This window comes from Chrysochloris asiatica, unplaced genomic scaffold, assembly GCF_000296735.1.
Source record: "Chrysochloris asiatica unplaced genomic scaffold, ChrAsi1.0 scaffold00001, whole genome shotgun sequence".
Classification (NCBI taxonomy): Eukaryota; Metazoa; Chordata; class Mammalia; order Afrosoricida; family Chrysochloridae; genus Chrysochloris; species Chrysochloris asiatica.
Window position 1 is genome coordinate 2,864,348 of NW_006408519.1, and position 11,622 is coordinate 2,875,969.

The 11,622-nt window shown below is 39.5% G+C and overlaps 1 protein-coding gene across 1 annotated transcript in view; it reads left to right on the plus strand.

Moving 5' to 3' along the window:
* ATP6V1C1 (ATPase, H+ transporting, lysosomal 42kDa, V1 subunit C1) overlaps positions 1–11,622 on the plus strand; it is a 45,555-nt gene that overhangs the window by 25,449 nt on the left and 8,484 nt on the right. Inside the window, exons 8-11 of the mRNA XM_006830622.1 lie at positions 3,753–3,845; positions 3,931–4,024; positions 6,526–6,623; positions 7,948–8,074. Of these exons, the coding sequence (XP_006830685.1) occupies positions 3,753–3,845; positions 3,931–4,024; positions 6,526–6,623; positions 7,948–8,074 (412 nt within the window). The remainder of the gene's footprint in view (positions 1–3,752; positions 3,846–3,930; positions 4,025–6,525; positions 6,624–7,947; positions 8,075–11,622) is intronic.

The window sequence follows — 11,622 nt, forward strand, 5'->3', positions numbered from 1 at the left end:
GAAATAACTTTTTAAGTTGGATTTGTATTTGTTTGGATTTCAATCAATTTGCATGTCAGAGTCAATCTTGGCATAAAAAAGGGTATTGAATTTGAGCTCTGTCCACATGGTAGCTGCCTTTTGGGTATGCTAAGCACTGGGAGCCGAAGTAAGGGTCCTTTTGAGGAAGGCTCAGTTTCTCATAAAGGAGGCTTAAGCTTTATAAAAAGGAGCTCTGGTAGCTTAGTGGTTACAAATCAGGTTGCGAACTGCAAGGTCAGCAGTTCGAAACTACCAGCTGTTCTGCGGGAGAAAGATGAGGCTTTCTGCTCCTGTAAAGATTTACAGCCTCGGAAACCCTGTACAGGGTCGCTATGAGTCGGAACCGACTCCATGGCACACAGCCACAGCCAAGCTTTATAAATGCAGAGCAGTTGAGTTTCTCTGCACGACTATGATCCATGATCCCAGAGATGAATGCTCCCAGAGGTGTCTACCAGTCCCACTACTAGGTGGTCCATCCTGTGGCAGGCTGACAAGAGCCAGGAAGCCTTCTGTTTTTAAAGCCAATCTGACCTTATACTTTGTAGTTCCCTTCTGTGTGTACTTGGCTAACCAGTCCTTAGATTTCCTGGGAAAATGAAGCTAGCTTTTTCTTTCTCTAGTTTTTGGTGTGTTTATGAAAATATCTCTGAATTTCATAAGCATTTCCTCTGTTTTGTAAAACTTTGATAACTTTTTAATTGTTAAGGTAATATATTATAAATAAAAATCAAAACATTGTGTTAAGAACATTCCAGAAACTAGAAAAATAAGAACAAAATTACCCACCAGCTAATGTTCTCCTCCCCCCAAGACCATCACTGTTGACTATGTGCCTTGTAGACCTTCCATATTAAAGTCGGTTTTGAAAGCCAAATCAGTGCCATTGCTGTACAAGAGCTTTCCCCCAAAGCATTATAAACTTGTATGACAGGCACAACATCCTGAAAGCTCTTTTTGATGATGCCCATGTGCTGTGACTCCACTTGGACCTTCTAACGACTTGAATGGACCCCGAGATAAATCAAACTGTGTTTACTCTGAGGTTGATTCGACAGTTGCAATGAACAATTTTTGATTAGGAGGTGAGTGTGAGACACTCACAGAGGAGGTCTGAGGGACTGACAGTGCAGGAGGAGGGGGACAGGCTCATGGGGACTGGGCTGGGCTGGAGACAAAAGAAACCTGCTTCCAGAAGAGGAGGAGGAGGCTACTTAAGAAAGAAGGAAAAAGACACTGGAAACAAGCCACCCACTCACCAATTTTGTCTCGATCCGCCTGACACTGATGATGATGTTGTTAGGTGCCATCGAGTAGGTACTGACCCATAACGACCGTATGCACAGCAGAAAGAAACACTGCCCTATCCTGGGACAGTCTCACTACTGTTGCCACGCTTGAGTCCATTGATGTTGCCACTTGGCCAGTCTATCTCGTTGGGGTCTTCCACTTTTTCTCTGACGCCTCCACCTTACCAAAGATGATATCCTTCTCCAGCGACTGGTCCCTCCTGATAATATGTCCAATGTATGAGGGATGAAGTTTGGCCATCTTGGCCTCCAAGGAGCACTCTGGCTGTACTTCTTCCGAAATGGATCTTTTGGCACCGATGGCACTTTAAACATTCTCTTCCAACACCCATAACTCAAAAGCATCAATTCTTCTATGGTCTTCCTTATTCACTGTCCAGCTTTCACATCCATATGAGGTTATTGAAAATACCATGGCTTGGGTCAGGCACACCTTAGTCCTCAAGGTGACAACTTTAAAAAGTTCCTGTGCAGCAGATTTGCCTAATGCAATACGTCGTTTGATTTCTTGACTGCTGCTTTCATGAGTGTTGATGGTTGATCCAAGAAGAATGAAGTCCTTGACAACTTCAATCTTTTCTCCGTTGATAAGAATTTTGTGTATTGGTCCAGTGGTGAGGATTTTTGTTTTCTTTACAATGAGATGTAATTCATCAGTAAATGTTGTAAGTCCTCTTCACTTTCAGCAAGCAAGGTTGTATCATCTGCATATCGCAGATTGTTAACGAGTCTTCCTCCAATCCTGATGCCATGTTTTCTTTCCTAGAACACCCAGCTTCTCGGATTATTTGCTCGGCATACAGGTTGAATAAGTATGGTAAAAGAATACAACCTTGTTGCACACCTTTTTAATTTTAAACCATTCAGTGTTCCCATGTTCTGTTCAAACAACTGCTTCTTGGTCCATGTATAATTCCTCATGAGCACAATTAAGTGTTGCAGAATACTCATACTTTGCAACGTTGTCCATAGCTTGTCATGATCCACACAATCGAAAGCCTTTGTGTAGTCAATAAAGCACAGGCAAACATCATTCTGATATTCTCTGCTTTTAGCCAAAGCTAAGATCCATTGGACATCAGCAATGATAACCCTCATTCCACAGCCTCTTCTGAATCTGGCTTGAACCTCTGGAAGTTCTCTGTCAATGTATGATTGTAGCCGTTTCTGTATTATCTTTAGCAAAACCTTACTTGCGTGGGATATCAAAGAGATTGTCTGATGATTTCCGCATTCAGTTGGGTCACCTCTCTTTGGAATGGGCACAGATAGTTATCTTCCAGATTTCTTGGCAGAGATGAGTGAGTGTCTCCTGTGCCGCCTCACTTTCTTGAAAGATTTCAATTTTTATTCCATCAATTCCTGGTGCCTTGTTCTTTGCCAAGTCCTTCAATGCACTTTGGACTTTCTCCTTCAGTATCATTGGCTCTTGATCATATGCTGCCTCTTAAAATGGTTGAACATTAACCATTTCCTTTTGGTACAGTGATGGAAGAATACAGTGTATTCTTTCCATCTTCCCTTGATGCTTTCTGCATCATTCAATAATTTGCCCTGAGAATCTTTCAATAACAAAAGTCGAGACTTGAATTTTTTTCTTTAGTTGCCCCAGCTTGAGAAATGCTGAGCGTGTTCTTCCTTTTTGGTTATCTGATTCCAGATCTTTGCACATTTTGTTGTAATATTTGTTTTTTTCTTTTCGAGCCGATCTTTGAAATTTTCTGTTTAGCTCTTGGACCTCCTCATTTCATTGCATTTGCTTCACCATATTTACACTGGAGAACAAGTTTCAGTGTCTCTTCTGACATCCATTTAGACCTTTTCCTCCTTTCTTGTCTTCTTAATGACTTTTTGCTTTCTTCATGTATGATGTTCTTGATGTCATCCCAGAACTATTTTGGTCTTCGGTCTTTAGTGTTTAATGTATCAAATCTGTTCTTCAGATGATTTCTAAATACAGGTGGGATATATTCGAGGTCATATTTTGCCTTTCGTGGGCTTGTTTTCATTTTCTTCAGCTTCTGTTTGAATTTGCTTATGAGTAATTGATGGTCTGGCTCCACAGTCTGCCCCCTGGAGCTTTTCCATCGTCTCTTTCCGCAGATGTAGTCAATTTGATTTCTATGTATTTCATATGGTGAGGTCCATGTGTATAGTCATCTCTCATGCTGTTTAAAGAAGGTATTTGAAATGAACAAATAATTAGTTTTGCAGAATTCTATCATACTGCAGCATCATTTCTATCACCATGACACTGAGAGGTTGGAACTCATGATTCTTAATGTTTGAGGTACTACCATCATGTTTGAAGTAATGCGGCTGAGTAGAATTGAGGCATTCAGGGAGGGCTGTGAATTCTACCTCATATCTGAAGAAGAGAACTGTCAGTCTTTCAGTGGACTTTGTCTTTTTTTCTCATAGTGTACTCTCCGAGGACCAAGACAGTTACCTTTGTAATGTCACCTTATTTAGGAAGGCCGTCGATGACTTCAGACACAAAGCCAGGGAAAACAAGTAAGGTGATTTTGTTATTGGTTTTGAATTTGTTGGAGCAGCTGTACACGGCTTGGACAATTTTGTTTGTTCCCCCACAATACAGATTCATTGTTCGTGACTTCCAATATAATGAAGAGGAGATGAAAGCAGATAAAGAAGAAATGAACAGGCTTTCTACTGACAAGAAAAAGCAGTTTGTATGTCTTCTTAAATTTTAGTATTAAAGTGTTAAGAACAAAAATGATGTTGTTTTTATTTAAGAGAATCTAATGTAGCACTGTGAAGTCCTGGTGTAGCGAGGGGCAGGATAATGCCTGGATAGCAAGGTCACTTTGAGCCTCAAGGTCAGTGGTCACACCCACCAGCTGCTCCTTGGAAGCCCTGTACAGGATTGCTACTGAGTCGGACTGACTTGACCGGCACTTAACAACAACAATAACAACAGTGCAGCACTGTAGGATAAGCACTGGACTGGAAACTGAAAGGTCGATGGTTCTAACCTATCAGCTGCTCTTCGGACACCCTTTACAGGGTCACTATGAGTCGGAACCCACTTGACAGCACTTAGCATCAACAAAGCTTCTCTGGTTTTCTTTTAAAACAGTTGTGTTTCTTTCTTTTTTTTTTTTTCTTTTCTGTTGAAGAATGAGAATGAATTTTCTCAAAGCAAGCTTAGATTATGGGTCTTTATGAGATGAAACTGACTCAAGGGCACTTAACGACAACAACAATCTTTCAATAAAGGCCTTCAAACTAACAAATGCTTCTAAGTGCTCAACCAATGTGCATTGTAAACGCACTGTTTTAGTTAGTGCTACTGTACTATATCAGGAGCTCTGGTAGCGTAGTGGTTACGAATCGGGCTGCGAACCGCAAGGTCCGCAGTTTGAAACTACCAGCTGCTCCGCAGGAGACAGATGAGGCGATCTGCTCCCGTAAAGATTTACAGCCTCGGAAACCCTGTTAAGGGTCGCTCTGGGTCGAAACCGACTCTACGGCACTTAACAACAACTTAACAACAACTGTGCTATATCACCAGCTGCTCCTCAGAAACCCTTTACAGGGTCACTATGGGTTGGAACTGACTCGATGGCACTTAACAACAACACTGTAGTAGATGGAGTCCTGGTGTGGCGCTGTGGGTTAATGAGGCAGGCTGCAACGCCATTTGAACTGCAAAGTTGGCAGTTCAAACTCACCAGCTGCTCCTTTGAAACCATATACAGGGTCGTTATGGGTTGGAACCGACTTTTCTGCAACAACAACTGTAGTAGATGGGGTATTAATTAAGTTATTATAAATAAAAGCAGTTCTTTTCAGTACGAATTTTTTTACCTTTTCAATCTTTTGCTGAAAGGATTTGTATTTAAATCCTTGAGTTGTGTGCTAATGGGAGCAGGGATGAAGTTGTACCTTTGAAAGATGGTATCTACTCTCTGGCCATTGTCAAGATAGGAGTCCTGTGAAGACCAAAAGCTTGTGTGGAAGGGGAAACAGGAAGAGTGAAAATGTGTTCCTTTTGTAATGCCAAACTGCATTTAAAATGATTGCAAATGCTTTACAAATCCCTGCATCTTCTCTGTGGGAAAACTAACAGGTAATTAATGTCCAAAATAATCACCTCATCAGAGAAGATCTAAAACCCTTTTGAGAAACAGATATTTAATCAAAGACTTTCACTGTGGTTTTGTTTTGTTTTGTTTTTATTGGTGGTGTTACCATTTTTTCTTAAATTATTTGGTTGGCATAGCCAAATAAACCTAATATCCAACTAACTGCTGATGGTAACTGCTGATTACAAAAATTGATGATGTTTATCTTTTAAATGTAAAGAGGATGCATGTAGTTATTTGAAATATGTTCCTTTAAAATAGACATTTTACTTAGTACTAGAAATATCTTAAGTTTAGAAAGCACTTGTATTACATAACAAAATGATTAAAGTTTCACAGCATGTAGAGGTTTTGGAGATCTGGATCAACCTCTGAGTTGATAGAGGAGAAAACAGAAACCTCAGGCAGCAAATGACTTGCCCAAGTAACTGTCTTTGTTCCTGGGAAGCTGTTTATAAATTGAATTATATATAAATGTAGTAAATGTTTTAGAGGAATGGTTTTGGTTTTCAAACCTAGGATACCTCTATATTTTGTACCAGCTCTGGTAGCATAGTGGTTACGAATCGGGCTGCGAACCTTAAGGTCAGCGGTTCGAAACTACCAGCCGCTCCGCGGGAGAAAGATGAGGCTTTCTACTCCCTCGGAAACCCTGTACAGGGTCGCTATGGGTCGGAACTGACTCGACGGCACTTAACAACAACAAACTGCTTTCATTAAGACCTATGCCTTTTTCTGTGCAGTAAATCAGTTCTGTGCCTTTTAATATCTGTTAACGTTGTGGAATAATGGCTGGCCTTTAGCCTAATTTAAGGTAATGTATCTAAGATAATGAGAATAATGTTTGCAGTATTTTTAAGTGAAATAGGAGGAGACCTCAGAAAGCTCATGGAAGAATTCCATTCTATTTAACTTTCATTATCCATGAACTTTTTGAAGCTGCCGCATATAAGGTGATTTAATTCTCCTATAGATTCCTAAGTGGCTGTCCATTTCTTTAAAAAGATTTGTTTGGTTTCTGATTGCTTTTTTTGAGACCAGATTTGTAGTGATTCATTTTATTCTTTTTCTCCTTCTTTTTATAGGGTCCACTTGTCCGGTGGCTGAAAGTGAATTTCAGTGAGGCATTTATTGCGTGGATTCATGTGAAAGCTTTAAGGGTTTTTGTTGAGTCTGTTTTAAGGTAAAGAAAGTAAATGGAGAAATTTGGAAGTTAAGCATTCATAGGTCCCTTCATGTCCATCCCGCATTGTAACACAGTCCAGTAATATGAAATTGAATTGAGAAACCAAAGACCTAATCCTAAGGAAGAAATGGTCACTGTCATAGAGCTTATAAAGTCCTGGGGAGGCACTGTAGGATTAGCACCAGACGGCTAACCATAAGGTTGGAGGTTCACACCCACCAGCTCAGCTGCTCCTCGGAAACCAGGGTCACTAAGAGTCAGAACCAACACCATGTCACTTAACAGCAGTGAAGTGTGTAAGGTGCCCTGGTGGTGCAGTGGGCTAAGCATTGGGCTGCTAACTGGTTTAAGCCTACCACCTCCTCTTTAGGTATAAGGTGAGGCTATGTGCTTCCTTAAAGATTTAGTCTCAGAAATCCGGGGGACAAGTTTTACTTTGTTGTATAGGATCTCTGAGAGTGAGAATCAACACAACAGCATTGAGTTTAGTTTTTTGTGTGATTGGTTGGTTTATAAAATACATCAGGTTTAGAAGAGAAAGAGGTCCATGCTGCTGTGATCTCTGGTTCTGTTCTTATGTCATATTTAATTACAGGTAGATTAAAAAATGTCAGCCAATGATTGTTTACAAGGGAGCAGCCCTGGTAGCACAGGGGTTAGGCACTTGACTGCTAACTGAAAGATTAGCAGTTTAAACCCACCAGCTGCTCCCCAGGAGAAAGGTGAGGCCGTCTGTCTGCTTTTGTAAAGATTACAGCATAGAAAACCCCATTGAGCAGTTCTCCTCTGTCCTGTAGGGTCGGCTAAGGGTTGGAATCAACTTGGCAGGTGTTTGTTTAAAAGGAGCGCTTTAAAATATTTTACATATAATTTTGGTATATTAACCTAAAATATTTTAACATTTGAAGATACTTAAAATCAAACAATTATCCTCTCCACAGCAGTGCTTACTGTTTTAAAATTTCCTCAAATTGTCAAAGTAGATGTGGGCAATTTCATGTCCTTTATTATTATAAAAGTATTTACTAAGCTTATGTGTCATCCCTATTTCCTGAGGGTGGCCATAGGTTATCTTAAAAATTTAGTAGTGATTTAAGTAATTCCTAAAAAAGAATGGACTCTTTTTCAATAGGGGTTTCTAGTGGACAGTGAGGATGAGAGAAGGTTTGGATTCTGTGTGTATTACACGAGCCTATAAAGATGCTTATTAAAATAAGATTCTCTCTTCCCTTTAACCATGATTGAACCAATACAACAGTATTTGCTTTTATAAAAAACAAAATCTTTCTGTGTTTGTATGCTCTTTTTGCTTCCTTATAAGGTATGGCTTGCCAGTAAACTTTCAAGCAATGCTACTTCAGCCCAATAAGAAAACAATCAAGAAACTTCGAGAAGTATTATACGGATTGTACAAACACCTAGACAGCAGTGCAGCAGCTATTATCGATGTAAGTGCTCCTTAGATGACCTTGGTAGAGTAGGACCTGGAATGAGTTTCAGGAAAAATTATTGGGAGAAATAGAAAAGGGGGAGCAAATACTGTGTAGCTAAGTCCTGGTGTGGCACTGCGGGCTAAGACTCTGACTGCAAAGTTGGTTTGAACTGAACGTTGCCAGTTCCTGCTCACCAGTCACTCCCTGGAAACCCTACACAGGGTCTCTAAGGGTCAGAACCTACTCAACGGCACTTAACAACAAAATATTCATTTGAAGTCTTGAGTGATCTCTGAGTTTGTGAGATAAATGGAACAAGTCATCAACATGACCGACTCATATAAGAAGCTTACACTTTGCTAATTGATACAGCATATTTGGCCAAGCATTGTTTCTGTAAGCCTTTTTCTGTCTTCGTCTTAAAATAGAATGATTCCTCCTACATTCTTTCTCTTGTTTTTGTTGTTGGTAAGTGCCATCAAGTTGGGTTTTTGAGAAGCTGGTGATGAGTTTGAACCTCTGACTTGTGGTTCAAACCAACCATGTGGGCCAAGTGCTTATCCTATAGTGCCACACCAGGACTCCCATTTAAATATGTTCAACATTTTCATTTATTCTTGTATTTATATTGTCATAGAACTTAAAAAAATTTATTTGCAAACTCTCTTTGAACTAATGTGTATGTACTAGGCTGGCAGTTTTCCAGGAGCTTTCTTCCACATGCAGTTTTTGTTTACTTGAAATTTGAGAAAGAAATCAGTGAGGTGTAGCAATTGCAGCCCTGTCCCGTGTATGGCATCAGCCAGGACACTAGACTAGTGAGTGGAGGATCTAGAATCTAACCAAGCGCTCAAAACTCTAAATCTAGGTGAAGGGGCTGCTTCTGGGAAAAAGTTGTTTTTTTGTCAGCATTTTATTAAACAAACAAATATAAGTCTAAAGTTATTGACTAGATTCCAAAGACACAAAAGTACCCTGTCAAGTTGGTATGGAAGTTTCTAGCTATGAACGTTCTAGTTTTGTACTCATCTTGCTGTGGCATAGTTACAAACCGTTGTAGACTAGAACCTTCTCTTAGATGATGCTTTGATCAACATTAAATTGAACAAGGAATATAACACAACAACAGCTGCAAAAACCCAAATCTTTAAAACACATGTTCTCTTGATAGGAGAGGACTTACTGTGTGGAAAAATAGTGGTGTGAAAGGGAAAAGGCATCGCAAAAGAAAAGTTTTAATAGATGTGATTTCATGAAAGCCCTGTAGTCCCAGATGTTTTAAGTCCCTAGTGTAGGACCATTATTAGACAAGTGAGTAGAGGATGTAGAGTTGCAGAACTTGAGACTTCCTTAACTCCTAGGTTGAAGGGTTGCTTCCAGAAAACTTGCTTACTTTTCCTGTATCAATCTTATTGAAACCTATTTGATTTATATTGCTTCCTCTTTAACCTTTTACCCACAAAACACTCAGTTTTGAAATCCTTAAGTTAGTCTACATGTACCATTAACAATTTTAGGTTTGATATCACTGAGTTCTCAAGCCTGGTAGTCTAAAGACTTTTAGAAAGCAGCAAATGTGATGGTTAAAAACATCAACAGTGGCCAAGATGTTCTTAGTTAGCATTCTGGCTTTACCACTTAGTGACAATGACCTTAGACAAATTTTGTTACTTTCCTGTGCCTCAATTTTCTTTCTTATAAAATCGAGATAGTAATAGTACCCCCTAAGATTTAAATGACAATACATACAAAGCATTTAGAACACAGTCTTAGTAGATTCTGCTCTTGATTGGAGGCTTTCGATAACTGTGTAATGCTTAGCTGTCTCTCAGATTCTCCTAGATGTGTGACTTGTAAATAACTGTAGAAAGCACAATCAGGATAATGCAGAAATAGCAGGTAGAGCTTGCTGTTGTTGAATGCCGTCAAGCCGGTCCTGACCCAAAGCAACCCTGTTTAGGGTTTTCAAGAAATGTTATTGGAGGTTGCAAGTATACAGTTGGCAAGTGTATACCATGAAGACATGCATATGTTTACACTATTTCCTTATATAAATAGTATGTTCAAAGTAACCAGAACTCTGAACATTCTTTTTTTTTTAAAATGTTTTTACTTTGGATTGAGTGAAAGTTTACAGGGCACATCATCAGCTTCACATTCAACCATTCATATAGCTTGTTTCATTACATTGATTATTATCCCCTCCATATATCATCAGTTAACAGTGTTTCTCTCTATCCTCTTTAGCTTTTTTTGGGGGGGGGAGGGGGGAGGATGAACATTCTTGATGGCCTAAGTGTTCAGGGAATTTAATAGTCATAAACATCATCTTATAAACCTTTAAACTCAAGTTTTCTTTTGGAGACAGTGCCTTAAAAGGTAGTCTGTTTACTACCTTCCAGGGGCTCATACAGACCTTGTAACACCACAGTTTAAACACTTAGTTCATTTTGTTGGAGGTGTGTATATCAGGTGTAAATTTCCAGAAGTGCCATGTACTGAGCGGAAGGGTAAAGCATATGTAGTTTTGTGAGATGGTTCAAAACTGCTTCCCATGTACCATTTTGCATTCCTACCAACAGTGTGTGAAAGTGCCTTTCCAGCAGATCTGATGGGTGAGAAATAGCATCTTCATGTAGCTTTGATCTGCATTTCCCTTTTTATGAGCAAAGCTACTTGCTATTTCAATTAGTTTATCACTAGTTCTCTTTGGTTTCCTACTTGTCATCTGCAAATTTTTGTTTTCTTTTCCTATTCTTATATTCCTTTTCTGTCAGTTTTTCCTGCTGTGGTGGCTTGTGCTATACTGTGATTCTGGAAGCTATGCCATTAGAATTTTAAGTAGCAGCAGGGTCACTCATGGTGGACAGGTTTCAGCTAAGCTTCCAGACTAAAACAGATGAGGAAGAAGGAGAGGGGGACTACTTCTGGAAGTTTAACCACTGAAAACCTGATGAATGTAGCCGCAGAACATTGTCAGATACTGCTGGGAAATGAAAACATTATGACTAGCACCAGAATGTTGTCAGGTACAGTGCTGGAAGATGAGCCCTGCCGGTGGGAAATTACTCAGAATAATGTTGGGGGAAAGAGCTGCCTCCTCAAAATAGAGCTCACAGTGATGACATGAATGGAATAAAGTTTTTGGGACCTTTATTTGCTAATGGGGCACAACTCAAAATGAGGCGAGAAAGCTGCAAGCATCTGTTAATAATTAGAACATGTACAAAATGTACAAATGTACAAAATAAGAATCTGGGAAAATTGGCAGTTATTAAAGATGAAATGGAACACATAAATATCAATGTCTTAGGCATTGGCGAGTTGCAATGGACTGGTATTGGCCATTTGGAACCACACATTCGCAGGGTTTACTATGCCAGGAATGATAAATTCAAGAGGAATTGAGTAAGCATTCATCATCAAAAGTACATTTCAAGATCTATTTTGACTTATAATGCTGTCTGTGATAGGATACTAGCCATACACCTACAAGGAAGACTGGTTAATACCACTGTTACTCAAATTTACGCACCAACCACTTAAGCATTGATGATGAAATT